Below are 27,547 nucleotides of genomic sequence, written 5' to 3'. Positions count from 1 at the left end.
AGAGCTTCATAGTTGCCACTAGAATCCTCTTCCACTCCTCCATGACGATGTCATGGAGCTGGTGGATGTTAGAGACCTTGTGAATGAAGAAAATTCTTATTTCTTCCAGCATCCTGAATAAACTCCTCAGAAGGAGGCTACCATATTGTTTGCTTTCTGCTCAGCCACTGTTCAGACATTCAACATTTTTCTGGAGACTGCTTATTTGACTGAGGGAAGATCTGTTCCCTCACATCAAGGTGCTTCCCAGCAATTCACTGAGAAGTTTCCTCCTGACTGCTAAATTGCACTAGATATGGACTAAAAGAATAAAAGTAGAGAAAGTCAGAAATGAATCAATGGGACAGAAGCAATGCCAGAGGCGTTATCAGATTCTTGGTTTAAGAGAAAAAGCCTGCAATTTGAAAGAGCTCATTAGTCTATTTTGAAAATATCTTTAATTGAAAAATCTGAACATGCTGATGTGTAAAACTGAGACACAGGTAGTCCTTGACTTACACCCATTTGTTTAGTAACCGTTCAAATTTAGAATGGCAGTGAAAAAACTTATGACCTGTTGTGGTCATTCAAGGATGTGAATAAGGTTCGAGAAGGCAATATTAAGCAAAAATCAAGAACACAGGGCATAACCTCAAACTAACAGGAGGGAAGTTCAAAAGTAATATTAGAAAGTATTACTTCAGAGAAAGAGTAGTGGAAGCTTGAAACCAACTTCCAGCAGAGGTGGTCAATAACTGAGTTTAAATATGCTTGGAATAAGCACATATCCATCATCCAATAATTTTATTTTTAAAAAACTTCAAATGGCAGACTTGATGGACCACTAGATCTTTTTTTGCCACCAGTTTTCTATGTTTCTAGTTTTTACACTTACAACTTTGCAACATCCCCATGGTCACATGATCAAAATTCAGGGCGCTTGACAAGTGACATGTATTTATGTCAGCTGTCCTGTCCCAGGGTCTTATGACCACCATTTATAATCTTCCCAGCCAGCTTCATACAAGCGAAGTCAATGGGGGAAGCCAAATTCGCTTAATGACTGCGTGATTCACTTAATTGCAGTGATTTCCTTAACAACAGTGGCAAAAAAGATCTAAATGGGGCAACACTCACTTAAAAACTGCCTTGCTTAGTAAGAAAAATTTTGAGTTCAATTTGTGATCATAAATCGAGGACTACCTGTATGGAGTGCAAATTCACTTAATATGTAACAGAAATTGCTCTTGAGAATGAACTCGCCAGGCAACAAACTTATTCGTGTAAAATTATTCTCAGCATTTCATCACAGCACAAGATGTAGCTCTGAGCAATATTCATATTTCCTGATTCTGCAGGCTAATCTTGCCCTAAGGCCAAGTGGCTCCATTTACATGAGAGCCACACCTCTCTTTTCTTCTCACCATGCAGTACTCCAGGGAAGACTAAATTGCCTGCACTCCCACACTTCGACAAAATCTTCCTGAGTTGAAATATAGTCCAATTCTGAAGCACAAGGAGGAGTTTTCCCATCTTCTCAAGAGTAACCTTCAGTTCTAATTATTTTTATCCGTCAGTTCTGTAACCATTGCCAAAGCAACAAAATTATCCAGCAATTAAACTAAATAGAACTTTTAAATAAATAATATCTTGAGTCTTTTTTAATAATTATAGAAACTCAGCATTATACTGTAACATCCCACAAAGAAGCTTTTCAATAAACCATAAAAATATTATAATATTTGGCAGGGTTTTTTTTTTCTTCTTCCGTTCAATCATGCCCAATTTTTTGAAGTTTGCCTGGATAAGTCCCTGCAGTTTTCCTGGTAAGGTTTTTCAGAAGTGGATTGCCATTGCTTACTTCATAGGGCTGAAAGAAATTGACTGGCTCAAGATCACCCAGCTGGCTTTGTGTATAAGGTGGACTAGAATTCTTGGTCACTGAGTTTTGAGACTGATGCCTTACCCACAATACCAAACTGGCTCTCATTTGGCAGATATATTTATTTATTTATTTATTTAAAAATGTTGTGCTACTGTAGCTGTAACAATCATCCAATACACATTTTTTCTTATAGTCATCCAATACACTTACAATCATCCAATACACATTTTTTCTTATAGTCTTCTTATCCCCACTAATAACAACCCATTCGATTCTGCTTTCAAGGCTTTCCATATCACAATTAGGCAATGTTATGCTCTGAAATTTATTTGAAAATATTATTCAATTTTTTGTACTATTTTTTTATTGTTATATTGCATATGTCCATAGAATGTGCTTAATTGCAAGGTCAAAGGGACCATTCATCATGCCATTTAAACAGTTAAAGCCAATCAGTGTATGCATAGGCTATAGGCATTAGAAGGTATTACTTTAGGCCAAACTAAGGAAGATACATTATGAGATCTGAGATCACTTGACTAAACCTGAACACAAAATCAATGCAACTTCCTTTGCAAAGATTTGTTCAAAGAGTGAACTGGTATTCTGTAAAAAGATAGCAACAATGTGTTTGTGGCTAAATAGATGGCTCTTCTCAGACAGAAAGAGTGACACACCTAAGGCTAGAACTAAGAGACAAGGGAAAAAAAGATAGATGATTACTGTTATTGGCTGTAAACCAAAGTATACTAATACAGGTGAAACTATGCGTCATGCACCCAAAAGTTCCTGATTCTCAACATACAGTGTATTGCTGAGCTCCCACATTAAAAAAAAAAACCACCAAAAAGGCACTCCAAACTTTTTTCATCTACAGTCACTTTAGTAGAAGAACTTTTACCATAAGTAACAGAATCCATGGGCACAGGTCCATTCAGTATCATAAGCACATAATGAAACTTGTTAGCTATAGTTATATAATATGAATATAAAACAATATGTTTTGCATACAACCTACAGAGATATATAGTTTGTATGTATACTGTACATATTTCTATATGTATACATGCTTACAATGTATACTTATATGCATATACTATCATATATACAGTATATATAATTGATGCCCAAATGTAATGAAAATAGTATCATGAACTACTCCATACCAAGAAGAATCTAGAGGTAAAGCAAGTAACTATGATGCCATTTGTTTTATCTCCAGATAATGTTTTCCAATAAGAATGCATTTAATGTGACACAATCAAGAGGTTCTCCAGACGTTAGACAGATCTGTATTGGATATGTTCTCTTATATAACTTGCATGCAAATATTTATATATTTTAAATGAGATCTTAGAATAATAGCTCTACATTTAACCTCTTAAGTAGCATTAATATGATGTATTATTTCATTTCTTGAAAAATATTTCATTTAAAGAAATTGGTATTGGTATTTCATTTTAAAAACTTACCTTGCAATCTGGTTAACAAAAGGCTTCAGTTCTAGAGGATCATAGGCACGAGCAAAAGCCCAACAGACATAGCAAGCAGAATCCCGTACATTGGAGCCAACACTGCAAGGTCCCCGTTTTTCATCGTAAGTTAGTCCTTCCAAAATCACAGGAACAACTGGAAGTTTTAAAAGAAGAAATATGAGGATGCAATCATAGAACCTGATTTTGTGAAAATGCACAGTGCATTGAACTCTTTTTACCAAATATTCAATTTTGGATGTAAATAAAAGATTTTATGTTTTAAAGATCCAATGGTGACTTCAGGAGAGTGATTCCTTTGCACTGCGAGCCTTTCTATTCACAGAATATCAGTGTCTATTATGTCACGATTCAGAAGAAAACACACACTTCCTAAGGCTATCACTAGTAAAAGAAAAAAGAATGGAAATTTTGATTGCTTACCCTACATTGTTGAATTGTTTTGCCTCTTCAATCCATGAGATTTGAAGAATATGCTAAGTACATCACATTAGCAATAGCAGTAACACTTAAGACTTATATACCACTTTACAGTGCTTTACAGCACTGTAAGAGCGGTAAGAGGTTTCCAGAGTCAGCATATTGTTCCCAACAATCTGGGTCCTCATTTTACCCATCTCAGAAGAATGGAAGACTGAGGACTTCCGGTTCCGGCGGCTGACGGCGACGGGCAACTCGTTGCTCGCTCCGGCTCCCCGGTGGGCTTCCCCACTTCTTGGGGGGCACAGGACGCCCCTTAGAGGCGTCCTGCCGGAGGAGCGGCATCGCGGGGGATCCCTGCATCGGCGGCAGCCGGCGGGAGGTCCCCTGCGCGCTCAAGGCACCGGGGAGCAGATCGGAGGGCGCGTCTTCGGTGACAGGCTGTTCGGAGTGAAAAAAGAAAGCTGAAGGATGCGGTGGCGGAGTGGTGAGGTGTAGACTCCCTTCATTCCTATTACCATCTATAAAATTTGTCAGCTGTGCAAACTAGAACTTTTGGCTTGATTTGGAGAGGTGCGGCTGGAGGGGAGGGGGATTTCCCCCCCCCTTGGACAAGCAGCTGGAAACAAGTGAGCTCACAGCCCCAAGGGAAGGAGGAGGGGGAGAGCCAAAGTAAAGATGTCACACCCCTGTACTCAGCTGTACATTTCAACCCCAAACCACCCCAACGAGGCTATCGAAGTGATGTCCCGGTGTCTGGAAGCCGTCGGGGTCTGGATGGGGGACAACAGACTCAAACTCAACCCCTCCAAGACCGAGTGGCTATGGGTACCGGCACCTCGGTTCAGCCAGCTGACACCATCGCTGGCCATAGGGGGCGAACAACTGTCCCGTGGAGCGGGCGCGCAATTTGGGCGTCCTCCTTGATGCCCAGCTGTCACTGGAGGACCATGTGGCAGCCGTGGCAAGGGGGGCGTTCCACCAGGTTCGCCTGGTGCGCCAATTGCGCCCCCTACTGGACCGGAGTGCCCTGCGCACGGTCACTCATGCGCTGGTGACGTCTCGCCTGGACTACTGCAATGCCCTCTACATGGGGCTTCCCTTGGGACGCATCCGGAGACTGCAGCTAGTTCAGAACGCAGCTGCGCGGGTTATCATGGGGAGTACACGTTACTCCCACGTAACACCGCTCCTGCGCGAGCTGCACTGGCTACCTGTGGCCTTTTGGGTGCGTTTCAAGGTATTGATCACCATCTTTAAAGCGCTCCATGGCATAGGACCTAGATATCTGCAGGATCGCATCCTACCACACACGTCCCTGCGACCTATCCGCTCACACAGGGAGGGACTCCTCCTGGTGCTGTCCGCTAGGCAGTGTCAGCGGGCGACACCTAGGAGTAGGTCCTTCTCTGTGATGGGCCCAACCCTCTGGAATGACCTCCCCCCCGACATTCGAACCACCACCGACCTCCGTCCCTTCCGTCAAAAGTTAAAGATTCACCTATTTCAATCAGCTGGCCTGGCACTTTCTTAGTTTTACCTCCCGGGGATTTATTTTAATTGGGTTTGGGTTTTTAATTGGGGATGTTTTTAGGGTTTTAAAATATATTTATTTCTTGTACAGCCTATCTCCTCCATCCAATTGTATTTAATTGTTTTATGATTGTATTTTTATCTGCATTGACTGTACACCGCCCCGAGTCCCTTTTTGGGAGAGGGGGCGGTCTAGAAATCCAAGAAATAAATAAATAAAAATAAATAAATGTATTTTCAGATTTAAACTTTTAATGTTTAAGACAATGAGATCTGGAAGCCCTGGGAACTTTGAAAACTTTATTTGTTGCCTCAATACCCGAAGCTGGCAGGGCAAGATGGCACACTTCCGTTGTCTTCATGAGATGTGAGACCTGACTCCACCCTTTAACTTCAGGCTTCCGGTCTTTGTCTCCGTGCTACCTGGATAATTCTCTTGTGGATTGTTTGCTTTTGAACCCCTTGGAGTGAAAAACAACTGTTCTTTTGCCAGGGTGATTAGAAAATTCCCCTGTGCCTGGACTCTCTGCCTCCTGGACTCTCTTGACTGTTCTATCTCTCTGACTGATCCTTCTTTATACTGACTGGACTCTTTACTTTATAAACAATGGCATCTAAAAGGCCACCTCCTGGAAAGTCAGGCTTTGCTGCCTCAGCCCCAACATCTGCAACCTCCAGTCCAAGCACACAATTAACGTTAACAGCCTTCAAGCAACCTAAATCTACGGACCTGGAGCTTCATCAAATGTTACAACAACTTCTACAGGGACAAGAGGAAATAAAGAGACAATTGAAGGAGATGAAAGAAGAAATTAAAGAGAACCAGGATAAAATTAATAAGAACTCACAGAGACTGGATCTTTTGGAAGATGGGGCGGCTGAGAATGAAGGGAGGGATAGAGGGTGTGCAAAGGGGAAACAAAGAACTTGACACCCAACAAATGAAAATAGAGTTTGAGAGAATGTCTTTTTATCTTAGATTCCAGAACGTGATGGAGACAGATGATGAAAATATAAGGGACATCATGACAACCATTTTGGCTGAGTATATTCAGAAGGAAAAACAACAGATGGGGTGGGAAATAGACCTGGCCTATAGAGTGAATTCAGCGTATGCTAGAACACACAATGTCCCCAGGGAGGTACACATTAAATTTCTTAGGAAAAGCACAAGAGATGAAATCCTGAATGCACAAAGGGGGCAAGCCCTGACATATAAAGATAAGGAGATAACCATTCTGAAACAGATCCCCAAGAAAGTGAGGGAGAAGAGAAAATCTTATTCGCAATTGGCGAATAAACTATACCAGAAGGGGGTGTGGTTTCGATGGTTACTGCCTGAAGGTATGCTAATATTCTGGGAGGAGACAAGAGTTAGAATTAATACACCAATAGAGGCGCAGGCCTTTATGGAAAAAAATAAACTACTTCTAGAAAAACCAGAAGACACTTCAGTAGAGGTACAAGACACGGGAGGGGCCGGAGCACTCCCAGCTGGGGGAGATGGGGCGACATCAAGAAAGCTCAGATCACACAAATAAGCAAGAAAATCCACGTGATATAAACTGACTGAAATTACCAATTGAATTTACCACACTGACTATATGCTATTATGTAATATTTGAATTTTATGCAAATGTATATTATACATCGGGAATTCATGGCCTCCATGACAGCCATGGATCTGACTCAAGTAATTCAGGACCCCACACACGAGGGAGGCCACACACTGGACCTTGTGTTTGTCTCCGACCAGTGGACGAGTGATCTGGGAATAGGGGATTTAGCCATCACGCCCCTGTCATGGTCAGATCACTCACTTCTCCAGCTGGACTTCCCTGGTGCTACCCCCCGCCGTGGGGAGGCAGAACCAGATTGGGCCACCTCCTGCAGACCTGTCCCGCTCCCAGGCAGAGGACCTGGTACCTGCATGGAATAATGCGGCTGCCGGGGCCTTAGGCCGGGTTGCGCCTTTGCGGCCTCTCCGGTGGCAACGATCGGCCCGGGCTCCCTGGTTTAACGGGGAGCTAAGGGCGATGAAATGCCACAGGAGACGCCTAGAGAGCAAGTGGAGATCCTCCCGCTCCGAATCTGACCGAACACAGGTAAGAGCCTACCTAAGGACCTACCTTGTGGCATTAAGAGTGGCCAAATGTCGATATTGTGCCACCCTTATTGCGTCCGCAGAGAACCGCCCTGCCGCCCTGTTTCGGGTGACCCGCTCCCTCCTGTCACAGGGGCAGCGGGATCCCCCTTTGCAGGGCAGGGCAGAGGAATTCGGGGAACACTTGCAGGATAAAATCGCTCAGATCCGGAGGGAATGGACCCCCTTCAGTGCTCCAGGGGGGGCGTCCGAGGCGAGTCTTGAGAGACCACGCTGGGAGGAGTTTGACCCTGTGGTCACCGAAGATTTGGACAGGTTGCGCGGGCGACTGCGAGCCACCACATGTTTATTGGACCCGTGTCCCTCCTGGCTTGTACTGACATCCTGGGAGGGCTCACAAGGCTGGCTACTGGGACTGGTGAACGCTTCGTTGAGTGAGGGCCTTCTACCAGCCACCTTGAAAGAGGCGGTGGTGAGGCCCCTGCTCAAGAAGCCTTCTCTGGACCCAACGGAGCTAGCAAATTATCATCCTGTCTCCAACCTTCCTTTTTTAGCGAAGGTTGTTGAGAGTGTGGTGGCTCAGCAGTTCCCGCGTCACCTGGAGGAATCTGATTATCTAGACCCGCGCCAGTCCGGTTTCCGGCCCGGACACAGCACGGAGACGGCCTTGGTCGCGTTGGTGGATGATCTCTGGAGGACAAAGGATAGGGGCTGCTCCTCTGTCCTTGTCCTATTAGACCTCTCGGCGGCTTTCGATACCATCGACCATGGTATCCTATTGCGCCATCTGGAGGGGTTGGGGATAGGAGGCACCGTGCTGCGGTGGTTCTGCTCCTACCTCTCTGGCCGGACACAATGCGTGTTAGCAGGGGAGCAGAGGTCGACCCCGAGGCCCCTCACTTGTGGGGTCCCGCAGGGGTCGGTCCTCTCGCCTCTCCTGTTCAACGCATATATGAAGCCGCTGGGCGAGATCATCCGTGGTTTTGGGGTGGGATACCATCTGTACGCTGACGACACGCAGCTGTACATTTCCACCCCAACGAGGCCGTCGAAGTGATGTCCTGGTGTCTGGAAGCCGTGCAGGTCTGGATGGGGGACAACAGGCTCAAGCTCAACCCCTCCAAGACAGAGTGGCTGTGGCTTCCGGCTTCTCGGTTCAACCAGTTCATTCCATCTCTGGCCATCGGGGACGAGCAATTAGCCCCGGTGGAACGGGCGCGCAATTTGGGCGTCCTCCTAGATGCCCGGCTGGCTATGGATGACCATGTGGCAGCCGTGGCGAGAGGGGCATTCCACCAGGTTCGCCTGGTGCGCCAATTGCGACCCCTTTTGGACTGGAATGCCCTGCACACAGTCACACACGCGCTGGTGACGTCCCGCCTGGACTACTGCAACACTCTCTACATGGGGCTCCCCTTGAGGTGCGCCCGGAGATTGCAGTTGGTCCAGAATGCAGCCGCGCGGGCAATTATGGGGAGAACAAGGTTCTCCCATATAACACCTCTCCTGCGCGAGCTGCACTGGCTTCCTGTGGCCTACCGGATGCGCTTCAAGGTGTTAATTACCATCTTTAAAGCGCTCCATGGCACAGGGCCTAGCTACCTGCGGGATCGCGTTCTGCCCCACACATCCCTGCGACCTATTCGCTCGCACAGGGAGGGACTTCTCCGGGTGCCGTCCTCCAGAGAGTGTCAGAGGGCGGTGCCCAGGAGTAGGGCCTTCTCTGTGATGGGCCCTACCCTTTGGAACGACCTCCCCCCAGACATTAGGACAACGACTGACCTCCGTTCCTTCCGCACAAAACTTAAGACCCACCTGTTCCGACTAGCCGGCTTGGCTTAATTTAGAGCTTCTCCACCTCTTGGGCATTTTTAATTTTAATTTTTAACTTTAACTATCATTGGGGTTTTTAATTGTTTTAAATTATTGTAATTTATTTATTTATTGTTCCACCTCCTCCATATTGTATCGTTGTAACCGCTGCTGGTGTACGTCGCCCCGAGTCCCTTGGGGGAGAGGGGTGACTAAGAAGTCAAAATAATAAATAAATAAAATAAATTATGAGTTTGGAGGGGGGGGTGCACCTACCGCATTTCGCAGCTGCCAAAATTTGTAACCTTTCCCCTACCTTTTCCCTATGTAAAATATTAAAAACCAATAAAAAACTTTGTTTAAAAAAAAAAGAAGAAGAATGGAAGACTGAGTCAGCCTTGAGCTGGCCAGGATGGACTGTTGGCTGTGAGCAGAGTTAGCTTGCAATACTGCATTCTAATCACTGTGCCATCATAGCTCATCACAAATACGTTCCATTGATAAAACCAGGGGTGGATTCCGGCAGTCACTACTGCTGGTTTGCTCGTGGCCGCGGCGCGCACACACATTTTGCATGCACTTGATGCACGCTGTGCATGCATGCACAGTGCAATAAAAATTGCTCTGCGCATGTACAGAAGCAAAAATCAAGTGCTGCCAGGAGAACCCGTTCGGGGTGGTAGTGGTGGTGGCAGGCCTGGGTCGCTGCCAGTTCCAGCAACCCAGTCTGCCAAACCACTGCCGGTTCAGCGTGAACTGGTCCAAACTGGTAGGACCCACCACTGGATAGAACCACTGGTAGGTGCAAAAAAGAGTATGGATGACAGTTAGTGAAGCACACATCTATTGGTGAATTAAAGCTATTTTATAGCTTGTACAGCAAGCAAGTCAGAAGTTTTGGGTAATAAACTAAATGTGATATTTTCTATATGTTCCATATATTTGGTTCTTTATTTTTCAGGGAAGCGGCCAACTATAAAAGTGAGTATTGTAGATAATCGCTTTAGATAATGCTGTTATGCTATTCAACTTTCAGGAAGGTAAATGAAAAAAAATGTTGTTTTTGTTATTGTTCTTTTTTTCATAGGCTTATAAATATGAAAACTGTATACAGTGCACGTGAATTAGGAAGAAGCCTCCAGTTGTCAGTCAGCTGTTTGCTGTTACCATGCGGCTTATGATATGCATTGTACTGGATCTATTTTTGCTTTCTTGCTGTACTCATTTTTGTGACTGCAGGCAAGCTATAAAAATGTGTTGAATTACTGTTTCTACAACTTTTGATTATAAATATTATATAAAAACATTTTTAAAGCTCAATGTCTGATCAAATAACCAAATAATCTTTCAGCAGGCTACATGGTATGAAACATCAAGCAGAGACTTCCATTTCACCTATTTTGGTTGCCCTAAGATGAAAAATGAGGAAATAAGGAACTGAATATGAACTTAATTCCTCTGGCATAATAATGAAAATATTTTGAATTTTATTCTCCTAGAACACAAAAAGCTTAAAAGGGATTCTACAGAACAGTAGGAGTAGAAATGTTTTGCTCCAAGTTCAGAAGACAAATTCTATTTGTTTCATGATCATCCTTCTTCAAAAGAGGGCCTGCTCTTTTGAACTCTGTTATCCTTTTACATAATCACAATAAATATTTCAAATGGTGTCCTAGAAAATGGGGCCCCACAGATAAAAGTAGCTGCTAATTTGATGAGTCAAATGATTCTTTACCATAACAATTGAAAATAAAGGGGGAGCATATTTTAGTTCCAAAATAGATAATGAGCATCAGATAAATACAGATAAAAATTAAAAACCTTTCCATTATACTAGGAAAAAAAGTTTCAGCAATTCATTAGCCATCCTGCAGCTTTTCTTTTCTTTTTTCCAGCTGAAGACATTTGTGAATTAAATCTTTCACACAGTTCTAATGGTGTGCTGCCAAAGTCTACAAATGTACAGGTTTCTCTAAAAGGCTTCCTCTTGGCATCTGCCAGTGGGGTCATATAGTTTAAACACTATGCTCATTGAACTGTAGTTTAAACAACTGCTGCAGCCAACAGAATCTGAAGGGGATAGAGAACCTTGATTTTTGCATATTCCTCACTTGGACATAATTTGCCATCCAAATCTCATTGGATGAGTAAATACTAAAGTTGAAAAACGTAGAGATATATGCATTTCACACAGCACATGCTTAGTAATAAACACAACCTGAAAAGAGTTCCACTCCCCCTGTTTTCATTCTGTGGTTTAACAATTAAAAGTCTGAAGACGTGTATTTTTTTCAGTTTCAAGGGAGATAACTTAAAACATAATACATGCAAAGCACCTTAACATCTATTTATTTATTTATTTTATGTGCTTCTAGACCGCCCCCTCTCCCAGAAGGGACTCGGGGCGGTGTCCAGTCCATAGAGAATATCACAAAATACAATAAAAAATTAAATAAGAGAATTTTATGAATTATTACTATTACTAGTATTCATATTTCTGCTTTGATAGTTCTATCTTATCAAGCCCTAGCATTCTTGTGGTTTCCCTATTATATCTGTAGCACTGTTTAAAATATTTGGTAATACGCAACCACTTTCAAATCTGAAATAAGAGACGTCTATTTCTTAATTGGTGTGAAAGCATAGCCTATAATACTAATAAACCTATTTTAAATGATGAAATATTACAATATGCCTAAACACAAATAAGAAAAAATATTTTAGAGTATTATGCTAAATAAAAAAATAAGTATTGCAAAATTAAAGAATTCTCAGAACCTCAATATAAATAAGCATTTTTTAAAAAAATACTAGGCGTTTAAATCATGTTATAAGCAAAATTATACCATCAATGCCAAAGACATTGTTTAAAGTATTCTTCTTTGCCCATTTCTTTAAAATAGAATGTTGACAAACAGCACTTATTCGCAACCTCTTGCTGCCAATCAAGTGTAGATCTCTCCTTCCAGTGTTTTTAACTATCCAACAAGCAGGACTGTTCTAATCAATTTCTACTGAACGTTGTTCTGATGGATCAGATAGATGCCAAGCCTTCTTATTTTTGGATTACCCTCTTTTTAAGGCCACAAGGATTTAATTTTACTATGTTAAACACAAGAGCGTCAAAGTTACAATCCTCCATTCACTGCCCTCCAGGTACTATTCCAGTTAGTTCCATACAAACACACACAGCATGTGAGCAACAGTCTGAAACAAGGTAACAACTTGTGGATTTCATTCAGGTACTATATGTGCTTTATACGGAACACATCCCATTAGACCAGGGGTGTCCAAACTTGGGAACTTTAAGACTTGTGGACTTCAACTCCCAGAATTCCCCAGCCAGCTGGCTGGGGAATTCTGGGAGTTGAAGTCCACAAGTCTTAAAGTTCCCAAGTTTGGACACCCTTGCATTAGACTGTCCCACTTGTTCAGGCAGGGAAGCTATGCTACAGAGCCTGTCAATCAAAGAATTTCAACTGGGGGGGGGTTCCCTAGGAAAAGGGCCTGCTCTGCCCCTACCCCTGCACTTTGGAACATCTTGCCCTCAGTAGTGAAGAAAGCTTCCAATCTCTTGGCCTTCTACAAAGGGCACAAAACTTGGCTTTGTCAAAGAGGTCCACACAACGATAGGGCTCACTGGCTCCATGGGAATCTTGCCCTCTGCCTGTATTAACAACTGCTAATCTCCATCTTGGAATTTTCTATTTTCTAAAACTTTAATGTTTTTTTATTATTTTAAAACATTTAATCCCAAACTCTTCTGATTTTAATGTTTAATTTTATTGATGATATTATACACTGCCCAGAGCAATGGAAGGAATGCAAGGAAGATGAGCAGTTAAGATAGAGGAAATACAAAATATATTATAAATAAGACGACACACAGCTCTGTATTTAAGCAGGTAAACTGAGGGGCTGCTACCCTCCTAGTTCAATAACCAGATGTCACACCTCATGTTGGTGCCGATTGGCTTGCCACTGGAAGCAAGGAGCTATGGTAGTGCCAGTTGCAGTGGAAACAGGCATCCCCACTTGCCTTCTAAATCTTGCCACAGCTTTCTAAATCTTTCCTCTGCCAACTGCAACCAGTGTCCTTGAAGGCCTCTTTGTTCCATGCTCATTAGACAGGTATAAGTGAATGACAACTTTGAGAAAGGTGGGCAGAAGCAGGAAGTAGCAAAGACAGCAACCCTCAGCAATCCAGATTAACCTGACTGAGAAGGGAGTCTATCTTCAGATGGGAAGGAGGGTGGAAGGTCATTTCTCTCCAACTGGCAGGAAAAAGGATGCACTTCTGCCTACACTCTGCCATTTGGGAAAAGAAGATGCTGAATCCTTCACTGGGCTGTCCCTCCAGGGATCTTCCTTGTGCATCCCCCAAGGTTTACACCTGAATAGCAGGCCCTAGCATGAAGATATGAAGACATGGTTTTGCTAGCAGGCCAGAGACCCCAGGGTACTACAGAGCCCACCAAGTGGTTGATCCGATTGTTGTTGTCAGCGGTATCATTATGCTTTGTCAACCATGAAAGACAGGGAAGGGCTTTTGACTATACAGGTAGTCCTCACTTAGCGACTTCTTGTTCAGCAACCATTCAAAGTTACAACAATGCTCAACAAGAAGACTTATGGCTGGTCCTTGAAGTTGTGGCTGTCGCAGTGTCTCCACAGTCACAGGATCAAGATTGGGGCACCTGACAGCCGGCACACAGTTACAATGGTCACAGCTTCCCACAGTCACATCATCATCACTTGTGATCTTCACTGCCAGCTTCCAATAAGTCAAGTCAATAAGGAAACCAGCCACCACCTGATGTTGTGCTTAATGACTACACATGATTCCTTAACAACTACAACCTGAACTGTCATTGTACACTGAAGATCGCATTTAATTTCATTGTACAAGGTGCAATGATAGTGAAGTAAAGTAAACTAGCACATCACTGGCCTATTTGCTTTCTCGAACTAATTTTACTTTACGTCCCTTCCCACATGTCCTAAAAGAGTGGTTAGTGCTGGCCACTTTCACTTGCATCACCCTGAAATTTTAAATTTGATTTGAAGCCCCAAATCTCCATGTTTAATAACAAATGCAAAACATAAAATATGATGTTTCCGTGTGTGGCACTCTATTCATTTGATTTAATAAATTTTATTTATTTTTAGCCAACAATCCATTAAAAAATTATCTGTACAGGACATTCAAACTGATTAGTCCAAACAATATATAAATGCGAATTTAATAAACCTCCCTATATTGACTCCAAAACTTCTAACTGGTCTCTCCCAATCTTTCTCATCAACAGCAAATTCAACAATAACCGAAGGAAAAGGAATGGACAGACTAAATTTCCTGGTTTGCTATTGATTGCTCCTCTGGATAAGAACAGAATGGTAATTACAGTGTTGTAAATTATCTTAAAAGCTCCATCTTTTGCACTAGAAAAAACATGCAGTATTACCACAAAACAGAAAAAAGAGATCCAGTAAAAAAAAGAAATGGAGAAAAAAAAAGCAACTTTTTTTAGTCACCTGAAATTACCCATTAACCCTACAATTAAAGAAATGCATAAAGAAAAAAAATCCACCCACACAGCTTACTCTTCATGGGAAAGTCACACAGCAGAACTAATAGTTTGGTATTCTCTTCTACATTTTGTGGAAAAAAAATAATAACAGCGGTAACACTGTCCTGAAAAATGTAGTTTAACTGGTTCTTCAGCATGTTGAATAAATTGGTTTAAAAAAATGAATTTAACTGGTTGTGCAGGAACATGGAAAAAGTTCCCGGAGGCAGTTTTTTTTTGAAAAGTACCATATTACCACTTGTGAGGATTAAACATTCCTAGTACCAATATTAGTGCTTAGGCAGTAGTAATTACCAATTAAAATAAAAACTTGTTCTTTATGATAGTGCAGTTTAATTCATTGTATTGGCCAATGCTCAAGAAACAAAATATTGTATATTATCAATATGGCCAGAAGCATCAAATAGTACAGAAACTATTTTATTTATTTATTGAATTAATACGCCACTTATCACACTGTCAGGCAAATGAATTGTTATCCTAAACTTATAGATGTTATTGTTTTTTCCTCCTTGGCTTTGTCTATGCAAAAGAAATTTGCTTATAGACATGAGTTTCTGAATTTACAATTTGTTTAGTCAGAACCAGCATTCAATACCAAGAAAGGTTTGCAACAGAACTAGACAAACTTCTCTTGCATCCGTGAAGTGATCTATGACTTCATATTCTTCGTTAAAACAAACAACAGGTGGCAATGAACACTTCAAACCTAAGGGCAGGCCTCCAATGTCCTATTAATTTATTCCACAGACTCCGGATTGGGGAAAAAAAAGACTCATCAGAACCCAAGCACATTCTTGGGGATCAAGATTAGCAGATCATGAAGCAAAACTGGTCATCCAGCAAACAAGAGATGGAACAGATAATCCTAACTTCTGCTGACTTTTAGAAAGAGAGATTTAGATATGGTAATGGAGAAATGAGAGAAAAATTTGGGATGATTTGTGAACCAAGAGTGTCATTAGAGAGCAACAACCCAAAGAGACAACTGAAAGTATTGTATTTTTCGGAGTAGAAGATGCACCTTTTTCCTTCAAAAAAAAAAAAAGGCTGAAAATCTGGGTGCGTCTTATACACTGAATACAGCATTTTTTTTGCCTCCTGAAGCCCCACCCCCTTCACCAAAATGGCTGCGCATAGCCTTTAGGAGGCTTCCAGAGTGCTCCTGGCAGCTGGAAAGGGCAAAAATGAGCGAAAAAAGAGCTGGTTTTTTGCTCAATTTCCCCCCTAAGCCCCCAGGAGTACTCTATAAGCCACCTAAAAGGCTATGCATGCCCCTTTTATTGACAAAAAAAACGGGCCCGTTTTCATGAAAAACAGACCGTTTTTGGGAGATCTGCAAAACCTGAGAGTGCAAAAACTTTTTTTTTAAAAGAACGATGGTCCTTACCTGAACGTTTCTTTTCTGTAGGGAGGCGGGAGGGGCTACAACAGGGTTTAGTCACAGCCTGATTGGTCCAGAGACTGAGGGATTTTTCTTTAAGTATCCTCCTATCCCTCTCGGCTCCCAGTTTCACGAGGTCGAATGGAGAAGCTGCGAGCATTATGTAAGGAAAATCACAGCATACAAACAGACTTCTGACGGCCCCGAACCCTACCGCCAATGCCATGGGTGGGATGTAGCCCCTCCCGCCTCCCTAAGGAAAAGAAACGTTCAGGCAATGACCAATGTTCTTTTTCCTGTAGGCTCGGCGGGAGGGTCTACAACAGGGACACACCCAAGTTAAATCCCAGGGCGGGAAGATGGTCCCGGGGGAGGGGAGGTCGCCACCCGTTGGAGGACTCTATGGCCAAAGGCCACATCCGCCGAAGCGAAACGATCCAGACGGTAGTGTCGGATGAAGGGAGATAGAGAGCCCCAAGTGGCCGCCCAACAGATATCCTCTAGGGGTGCCCTGGTGGCCGACGCGGCGGTGGTAGCCACGTCTCTAGTGGAATGGGCCGTAATCCCTTGTGGTGGAACCTGGTGCAATGCCTCATAGGCCTCTCTGATGGCCTGTCTCAACCATCTCCCAATGGTAGCAGAGGAGACCCTGGCGCCCAGAGTACTGGGCTGGAATGAAAGAAACAGTGCCTCCGACCGCCTGATGGGGGGATGTGCACTTCAGATAGGTGTGCAAGGTGCGACGGATGTCCAGACGGTGCCAAATAATCTCTCTCTCATGAGAGGGGGATGGACAGAAATTGGGAAGGATGACCTCCTGTGATCTATGGAAAAGGGAATTGACCTTCGGGAGAAAAGTCAGATTGAGCCTGAAGGCCACCCTGTCCTGGTGAAATTGACACAAGTCCTCCTTGGACGACAGTGCCCCCAACTCGGAAATCCTTCTAGCCGAGGTTATGGCGATGAGGAAAACCACCTTCAGAGTTAAGAAACAAAGGTGGACTGTCCTCAACGGTTCGAAGGGAACCCCTGTGAGGGCCCTAAGTACCAGGGAGAGATTCCAGGTGGGGAATCTGTGTACCGGGGGTGGACACAGGTTCGCCGCCCCTTTCAGGAATCGCTTAACTAAAGGGGACTGAGCTAAGGACAAACTGCCCTCCCCAGTTAAAACCGAGGAGAGAGCTGCTACCTGTCTCCGCAAGGTGTTATGGGAGAGACCCTGATGTAAGCCATGCTGCAGGAACTTGAGAACCTGGGCAACTGAGGCATTGGCTGGGGAAAGATACGACCTCTTGCACCAAGAAACGAAAGTCGACCATGTAGAGTTGTAAATTCGTGTGGTCGAAGGCCGCCTAGCAGCTGCCATGACAGTCCGGGAGTGGAGACGGGCCCAAGGCACGATCCCTATGCAGGACACCATCTTGCCCAGCAAGCTGGTCAAGGTCAGGATGGAAGCTGACCGACTTGCGTGGCCATGCCGTGCCAAGGATTGAAGGCTCAACAGGCTGTCTGGCGAGAGGCGGACTAGCCCTGATCTCGAGTCTATCACTGTGCCCAGATGTAGGATTCTTATTGAGGGTGAGAGGTGACTCTTGGGAAAATTTATGGAAAACCCCAGGGACTGTAGAGCCTGAATGGTTGTCTCTAAGTCCCGGATGGCCTGAGAATGGGACTGGGCTAGGACGAGCATGTCGTCTAGGTAGCAATGGAGTCTCACAGGGAGGGAACGTAGGTGAGCCGCCAATGCTGCCAGGACCTTTGTGAACGTGCAGGGGGCAGAGGCTAGGCTGAATGGGAGAGCCCTGTACTGATAATGGCGCCCCCCAGTAGGAGAAACAAAGAAATTTACAATGGTCTGGCCGAATCAGGATATGAAGATACGCCTCTGTCAAGTCTATTGATGCCATGAAATCTCCTGGACGGGTCCCCAAGAGGATGGACTTGAGGGAGGACATCTTGAAGCGTCGGTAAACTAGGTAGGAGTTTAGGCGCTTCAGGTCCAGGATCGCCTTCCATCCCCCGGAGCTCTTCAGAATGACAAACAGAATGGAGTACATACCCAGACCGTAGACCACACTCCTCCGGAGGGACCAGCTCCACCGCCAGAATCTCCAGCAGATGTTGGATTGCTAGGATCATCAAATGAACATCGTTCTGGATCCCTGGATGGTGGGAAGGTCCTGAAGAGCTTCAGGGGAGGGGAGAGAAACTCTAGACGGAGGTCCTCCCTGACTGTTGACCTTACCCAGGCATCTGATGCTATGTGATCCCACTGATCCACAAAGGACGCTAGACAGCCGCCTATGGGTTGACTCGGGTTGGAGCCATTTCCCTCTGCGGAAGGGGAGGCCGCCCCATCCACGAAAGGAGCTGCTTAGACTGCCCCTGGTATCTGTTCCTGTCTGGATAGAATGGCCGCTGACTTCTCTATCATATGTGTAAGGGGCATACTGCTGCTTTGGAAGCCGCAACGGAGGACGGATGCCGCTCTGGGAGTACGCTCTATGGTTGTACGATCTCCAGCCCACAACTATAGAGCGTACTTCCAGAGCAGGATCTGTCCTCTGTGCTTTGAAAAAAAAAACCCAAGAGGCGGGCGCCAGCATCGTAGATGCCCTTTGCATGAGCGGGGAGCGGAAAAGCCACTGCGCAACCCCACTCTCCAGCCATGCAGAGCCCCATTCACTCACCTAGGGGCATTCCGAAGGCACCAAGCCACGGGAGGCAGAGGGTGGCGAACAGGCGCTCGAGCTGCTTGATGCCTTCCGGGTACTGCTAGGTCAATCAGCGGTGCTGTGCCCGGCTGGAAAGGTGGGTTGCCGGGTGGCTGCTCGTGAGCTTGGTCACCTCATGGCTGCTGTGTTGCTGCTGTGACAGTGCAACACAGCCATTCGACCCTGAGGCTGTGCCCGGCTCTTCGGGAACCCAGTCGCAAAGGAGCAGCTGCCCAGCAACCCAAAAATAATAAGCCCTCTCCTTTAATAAGCCCAAGGCCATATTTTGTGGGTCAAAAAAATATAAGACCCTGTCGTATTTTTGGGGAAACACAGTAATCAGTTGATTGCTGTGGAGAATCCCTTCGTTCCAGCAAAAGGAACAGTCTCTGAATTGCCGCTGGAGAGTTGGATCCAGCCTCTGGGCCTCGATTAGTGGCCCCGATCCAGGCCGCAGGCTTCACAAAATGGCCACCACCCACGAGGTCGCACCAAAATGGCCGCCGTGTCTCGTGGAAACAGATAAGGAGAGCTCTGCGATATCAATGGCTCTGAGATTGTGGCCTTGCGACGAGCCGAGCCTCTAGGACTCTTGCAGTAATTTGCTCCTCCTTGAAGAGGCCGTGCCGCTTCTTCAGGTGCGCCCTCCGGCCTGCTTCTCTTGCAAGCTGTGGCCATTCCAAGCCGTGGCAAGGCTCCGGCGGCCACTTGAAACGGTTCTTTGAATTACGCAGTCCCTTTGAACTGCCGCCCGCTGAGCCTGACGCGCCGAGACTGCTGCGAACTTGCCACTCCTGCACTCCCAGGGACCAGGCAGTTGTCGAATGGCCCAGGCTAGGGCCAAAGCCCTCCCTCCTCAGGGGCTAAGGCCCATGGCCGCAGTCTATTGCTATATTAAATTGTCTTTAATTTTTTTCTTTTTTTCTTTGTAATTTAAGTAGAATCAAATTGTTCAAATTTTCTTTAATTAGAATAAAAGGTACCTCGCTGGAGCCACAGCTAGTGCTTGGACCAAAGACTGAGGGAAACTGGGAGCCGAGATGAATAGGAGGATACTTAAAGAAAAATCCCTCAGTCTCTGGACCAATCAGGCAGTGACTAAACCCTGTTGTAGTCCCTCCCACCGAGCCTACAGGAAAATTTGCCTCTTCAAAATCTTGGCCCATCTTATACTCCGGTTTATCATATATTCCGAAAAATACAGTACATGGATTTGTTTGGAAAGATCTGGAGATAAAGCAATACAAGGAAGGTGGACGGAAGAACATACCTGCTCGGAAGCCCTATGAAATTATTCAGTAGGAGAATGGGGTAAACTGTAGAGTGTGCATGGGAGCATGAAGCATGGACAGAATGATTGGGCAAGGAAGGACTCTAGTTGTTATATCTTTATGATCTTAAGAACATGGCTAATTTTAGTCGCATAGGTCTGCCCTACACGAAATTTGTTTTTGCTACTCAAAAAACATTCCTGTTTTATAATTTCGATCAAATTACTATATCCAATATACCAATCATTTGGTATTCATTAGACTTTTGGAAACATTTAAAATGAGGAATATTTCTCCATAGCAATTGGTTCCTATTCATTACAAGAATACTCTGTTCTGGGCAGTTTTTAAGACCAAAAATAAGATGAAAAACCCTAGCTTGCCAGTAATGCACATAAAATAGAACTGGGTGGCTTTGTCAACCATAAGTTAAACATGAATGAGCAGTTTGATGCAGCTGCTAAAAAAACAATGCTATTTTGGGGTATATCTATAGCAGCTTACAGTCCAAATTATACACAGTAATTTACTTGCCCTATAAAACCCATTTAGAATACCATGTCAATTTCTGGACATCACTACTCAAGAAGGACAGTGACAAAAGTTCATAGGAGGACTACCAAGGTCTGGGAACCAATTATTCTGAAGAATGTTTAAAGTATCTGGATATGTTTAGCCTGTAATAAATTTGAGGGTCAAATATATAAAGAGGGGGGGAAAACATGGACTTATTGTCTATTGCTCTAGAGTCTAGAGGGCAGGAGCAGAACCAATGGATTAAAATGAAAATGAATCAGGTTCAGGCTAGGCATCAGGAAGAACCTCTTGATTATATAAGTTGTGAGTGTAGAAAAGAGGTTTCTCATAAGCTGGAGAATTCATCTTCACAAGAGGTTTTCAAGCATAGACTTCCACACTGAACAGAGGCTGAACTACATGATTTGTAAAGTCTCTCAAACTCTATGATTTTTTACTCTAGCTCAAAAGATTATATAGTTTATTACTCTGAACATGAGATCACATAAAGGAATAAAATCCCAGTGATACTCAAAAAAGATGTAGGCAGTTAAATATTTGTTCAACTAACCAATTAAGCAGTATATGTCTCCTACTACAGTTGAAACGGAGGAAGACATTCAAGGATTTTACAACGAATTGCACAAGATGTTAGATGCAACATCAGTAACATTATTAATACAAAAATACGAAAAGTGAAGAAATGAAAGACAGCAGTCAAACCAAGAATTTGATATGTGAAGTTAATCAGGTTTTGTGAAAAGAATTCTTAATTTATTACTAATATTTGCCTCAAGCAATATACACTCTACAAATGACATCTCTGGATGAACATAAACAAATTGACTCCATAATGGAAAACAATAAATAGATAAGTCCAATTTAGTCTCTCAAACATTTTTAGATATAAATGATGGAAAAGACTGAATTATTGGTAGCAAATATACAAAGTAGACTTAGAAAACTAAAGGGACAAACAAGTACCAGCAAAATATGTTCTGGGGGACATACAGTCAAACTTAAGATCAATGTAAGGAATCAATTGAGAATGCTTAGAATGTGAGGAAAATTACAATTACAAACTATGGGGAAAAGTTAAGTGTCTTCACTATTTCAATCGAAAATGTTAACCAAGAAATAAAACAAAAAGAAAAAATATTTTTAAAGTTAGCGCATTCACAAAAAAATTTATAGCTAAGATGGACTCACAGAAGATATTTAATAGACAAATGAAATTAAAGGAAGATAGAAAAGCTATATTGAAACTATTGAAAGTTTTTGCAGAATGACAGCAATATTTGTAGAGAGACCATATATTTAAGAACTAGAAAGTTATCAAAAAAGAGTAAAGGTAATCCTCAATTTAATGACTGCAATTGGAATAAGAATTTCTATTACTAAGCAAGGTGGTTGTTCAATGAGTCATACCCAATTTTACAACTTTTTTTGCCATGGTTGTTAAACAAATCACAGCAGTTAAGTGAATCACATGATCATTAAGCAAATCTGGCTTCCCCCATTGGCTCTACTGGTGGGAAGAAGGCTGGGAAAGGAATAAATAGCAAGCACGTGACCCTGAGACACCACAACCACTGTAAATACATGCCGGTTGCCAAGCACCTATGTTTTGATCATGCAACCGTGGGGATGCTGCAGCAGTGATACGTGCGAGGACCAGTTGTAAGTTCCTTTTACAGTGGTGTTGTAACTTCGAATGGTTGCTGAAAAATTGGTTATAAGTTGAGGATTAGCTGCAGATGCAGATTAAATGTTCACTGAACTATTTAAATCTGCAGGACTAGAGAATCATAAAATCGTAACTGCTCTATATCAACAAACATGATTTACACTTTGGAATAATTACTGTAATATACTTTTAGTAAAGAAAGGAAATGGAGCCCACTTCACTACAGTATTATTTGTTCTATTTTCACTTCCAAAAATGGGAAGGAAAGAACAAGAAAAGAAAAGAAAAATAATGGATCTGATACAATTTTGATCAGAGTACTTTTCCAATAGTTACTTTTAACCATTCAGTCGTGTCCGACTCTTAGCAACTTTATAGGCAAGTTCTCTCCATATTACCCTGTCAAGTAAAGCTATGAGCATTTTGTTGATCTATTAGGAGGAGAGCAAATGATTAATTGGCTACTTTCTTTTAAGAAAACAATAAAAACTAAGATAAAAAAGTTGGTCTTTATTTCCCTACAGCACATAGCATGTCATCTGCTAAATTATATTCAATGGTAGATTAACATTCCAGCTCTTGACAGCATGAATCCCTAAATATATACAGAAGTGATCCAGAATATAGTAATTCTTATTTTCCTATGAATCACAAGTTTGAGACATTAAGCATTAAACTGATGTATTTTTGCCCCCAAAATTGCCTAGACTGCCAGACTTGCTCAGACTTGTAACATCCCACCAAAGTAGGAGATTAGAAGACATTAAGAAGGACAAAAGAGTGCTTCAAAAGGTGTTACACGTAAGTCAATGATTGTGCAAGCGGAACTGGAAAAGCGCACAGGAAGGGATTGTGTAAAAACTTCACAACTTTGGAGTATAGCTAGTCTTCAAGTAGTGTTTGCTATTTATCGGGATGTTAAAATGTAAAATCTCTTTCAATTAAAACTCAGTGACTTCATCAAATGTAATTTAAAATGAGATATGAAAATGGAGATGTGTTGTATGAACAATAACTAAAAATATGTAAAAGCCTGGCTACATTATCTGAAAGAAAGCAATAATATTGACTTTATTTAAAATTTAGAGACTGTCCGACTCCCAGTATTCTGAATGGCTTACAATTAAAAACAAAAACAAAAGACATTGAGCAGCCTGATATATATCTGTGTCTATTGAAGGACTCAAGTTTGTTGATTTCTAGTCTGGTACCTTAACCACTACTCCACAGAAAAAAATCCAACTGGTGTACAACTATCACTGGGAGAATAACCAGGTCTTCATCTGGATTTCTGAGGAGCTAGCATTCCAGAACCTACAACAGAGAAGATTTGTTTCCTCGATTCCATTAGATGAAACTGCTTAATTGATGGGACTCAAAGAACACCCACTCTGCTCAATCTCACTTATCTGTTTTCTATTAGGCATAATATAATGACACTGTATATTTCTAAATCTCTATAATTTGTTAGTAATGAAAACATTTTTTTCTGACAAACTGGAATTCTACAGACAAATCTAAATATGGGAGCAGTAATTACTAAATCTTTATCAATGCCTTTCCCCACTAAATTGAATTGAACATCAGAAGACATAGCCTGCTTTAAGAGGCATATTATGAAACCTATGCATTTTTAGCCAGATTTTTTTTTTCAAATGATATGCCAAGACACACTAGCATTATTTCATACCAGTTGCATTGTACAAAATGTTGTTAACAATGATAACAATCAACACTGCATAAAACCTAGAATTATATCGCCTCCAATATGATTATTGCACTCATCCTCTTTTGAAGGGTGTCACCTATCAGATGATTGGTCCATATAAATGTAACAATTATACAATACTGGATGAAAGTACAATTAGTTCACCTCAAGAGTGGAAAACAGCTACCAGCTTTTCTAGGTCAATTTTCCAGGACCAGTTATATCCATTAATGAAGAAAACAAGAAGCATCCTGTCTCTGAGGCTGTGCTCCCTGAACTTGCATATCCAGGTATTTTATTCTATTGCCTCCAGTTTAATACAATACCTATTGCACCTGCAGATTTTGCTCTACTTCAGCTACAGCCCAGTTGAGCAGGTCTGCCCAGAAGCTACCACTTCCAGGGAGTGGCTGGCTTTTAATAAGCTCTTAGATGCACTGGGATCATGCCCAGAGGCCAGCATCACTTCCCTGGCTTTCTTCAGATTGACAAACATAAAAAAGAAACCAGATTAACTTCCTTAAAGAAACCTTTCTGACACTCCAGAATCTATTGATTTCGAAGTAGTGGATACATTGGTCTCTTTACCAGCCTGCTTCAGATTAGCAATATTTGAAAAGTAAAGGTCCATGGCTTATTTTAAGTTACCTTCGTATTTACTCTAATTCTTCCTTTAAAGTGTACATACTAGTCAATCCAATATTGATCAGTTTGGCTTACATGGATACAAACTAAAAGAGAAAAAGAACAAATTCCATGACAATCAGATTCCTGGATACTGTCACAATAAATACATGCTGGTTGCCAAGCATTTGAATTTTGATCATGTGACCATGGGGATGCTACAATGGTGGTTAAGCGCAAGGACCTTAAATAATGTTGTAACTTTGAAAAGTTGTTAAATGAACGTTCATAAAATTGAGGACTGCCTATATGGAAAAGTAACACTGGCAAAGGCAAAGAAGCAAGCACCAACTATTGCATTAAAAAATACCTAATTATATGCTCAACCTAGTTTATGTCAAAAATTCCTCAATTTTTGATTATTTTATCAACTATCTATCTGCGCAAAGATTTGCATTAGCTAGAAATCTAAAGCTGACAAGGAAATAATATACTGTATCCCTGACAATGGGGGCTACACAAAACTCCGCAACTTTTATATCACAAGCTCCACACAAACAGAACTTCAAATTGAATGTACACCCTCTAGCATGCATGGGGACAGATACCAATTAGGACATATCTATAGTTGTCACATGAAAGCAGCACAAAAAAACTGGCTAACTTAAATAATCAGGTAACAGATGTTTTACCTGTTGAAGAGTAGAACTTTTAGATTGGCCACCTAAAAGACCATTTTTAGTGTCATCCTGACTTCCTTGATTAGACTACAACCTGAAAGCAAGGCAGATCAACCAGCAACTTGTTCTTTCTTTGCAACATCCAAGTTGAACCATCCTACCATATTTCCCCATTTCTTTGCTATTCAGTGTTCATTTCCAGGGTATTTTCTGGGTCTGACATATCTTGTATTTCTATCATGTGTCTTAGCACTAAGCTCCAGTGTAACCAGATGTCTGGATTTCTCTCACATTTTTTTAAACAACCCTCTGGTTCTGGCTCAAAAAGAAACCAAAGTAGAGCATTTTCAGCCTTTCTAGGACAAGTCCCTTAATTATGACCTTATTGACCAGTAGTAGTATTTATTTTAAAATTATGGAATCTATGATATATATAGCTTCTACGGGGCTCATACAATTAAATATATTATCCCGTGTGGAATTTGTTTTTCATAAGCAGCAAAGCAGTCATTCAGTTGCATGGCATACTTCATGTCTATGGAGATTCTCAGTCATCCAGGTCATGGTTGTCCCAAAGGTGCTTTTTCAAGAGGCAACTGGATTTTCTTTGTTTGTTTTTTTCTTGAAGATGTTTCACTTCTCACACAAGAAGCTTCTTCAGTCAGAACTGAAGAATACTTCTTGGGTTAGAAGTGAAACGTCTTCAAGGAAAAACAAAGAAAATCCAGTTGCCTCTTGAAAAAGCACCTTTGGCACATGGCATACTTCATTACTCCCCTTTGTCACCATAGAGCTGTTTCCTTCTCAAACACCATCCAGAAGGGTTAGTCAGACAATTGATCCAATATTGCAATATTTGTCCTACATGCCAACATCCCGATAGCTATGTTTTATACCAATTGCATTCCCAGGTTGCCTTAAGAGATATTTTATGCATATATCACTAACAGATAATAGAACCTGCTTTTTACCTTTCATCTGCTTCTAGTTTCTCCAATCTTCTATTTATGCCTTGAAACTCAACTTTTTACCTACATTTTCACATTTACATTCATCTTTGCATTCTCATCTGTGTGATCTAGTGCTTGATCTCAAGCTTCCCTGTATTCTGTTTTCCATCACCATCCACCTATCTGAGGAAAGGTTTAACATTAAAAATACATTAAAATAAAATTATCTAATCTGCAATACGTTCCTTTTTTCAGTCATAATAAATAATAAATTGAAAATGTTATGTATTTGGGTGGCAACCTCAGAAACTACAAGGCTTCTAAGATCTATGTCCGAAAGCCTAATTTTTTTGAAAAAGGATATGTAGCAATAAGAAAAAGTCTAACCCCTCATTCCCCTCCCAAACCATTTGTTGGAGAATAATAACAACAGGACTAAGAATCTGTCTTGAAACAAGATATCATTAAATGACAACACAAAACTGAGACCTTTTGCTATTTTGGTCTTTCAAATAATTGTAATATCAACTACACAAAAATAAGGTTACTACAGGACAGGTTTTCATAGTTAAAAATGAGCAAAGAGAGTAGTAGTTTTCCTTTCTCTGCCAAGGAAAGAATGTGTCTATCTGAAGAAGAATTTTAAAAAATAAAGTATGTTTCCAATCAACTATCATGTTTGATCAGGTTGCTTCTTTAGTGCTTACTGTAGGTACTATAGATAGTATATTTCCTTTTGAATACAGTTTTAATTTTTAATTCTTCTTCATGGAAACACATGCTTCCCTTGTCAAAGAAAGTCAAATTACTATTATTCTTTGTAAAGCCATGCTACATAATGTTTGTAGCAATTGCTTCCATTCCAGATAGGCACAACGCTCACAGAGAGAGAACAAGGCCAACACCATGAGAATCCTCCTCCTTACAGAAATTACATATTAATATCTTAATATCCATGTTAACTTGATCACCTCTCCCTAAATGTTGTTCATAGTCTCAAATAACATCCAGTTTCCATTGCCTCCCAACAACAAGCAATGGTAGGAAGCCCAAGTGGCAGGGCAGCATCTCACTGCACTGCAGTCTCCACAACAGCCATCATTGCTTGTTAAGACCCAGTTTTACCTTTCCTCCAACATTTATCTGTCACATCCATTCAGGTTGTGCAGAGAAAAAACATTAGTACAGGGAGTAGC

At 42.1% G+C, this 27,547-nt stretch overlaps 1 protein-coding gene across 3 annotated transcripts in view; it reads right to left on the bottom strand.

Annotated features, from left to right (window-relative positions):
• TBCD (tubulin folding cofactor D) overlaps positions 1-27,547 on the bottom strand; it is a 177,794-nt gene that overhangs the window by 82,036 nt on the left and 68,211 nt on the right. For all 3 annotated transcript variants that reach the window (XM_081935046.1, XM_081935048.1, XM_081935047.1), the window contains exon 15: positions 3,337-3,493. In XM_081935046.1, the coding sequence (XP_081791172.1) occupies positions 3,337-3,493 (157 nt within the window). The remainder of the gene's footprint in view (positions 1-3,336; positions 3,494-27,547) is intronic.

The sequence above is a fragment of the Natrix helvetica genome, assembly GCF_964273705.1.
Source record: "Natrix helvetica genome assembly, chromosome: 1".
In the NCBI taxonomy this organism is placed as follows: domain Eukaryota; kingdom Metazoa; phylum Chordata; class Lepidosauria; order Squamata; family Natricidae; genus Natrix; species Natrix helvetica.
Note: the sequence above shows the minus strand (reverse complement) of the source record. Positions and strands in the feature narration are given on the sequence as shown.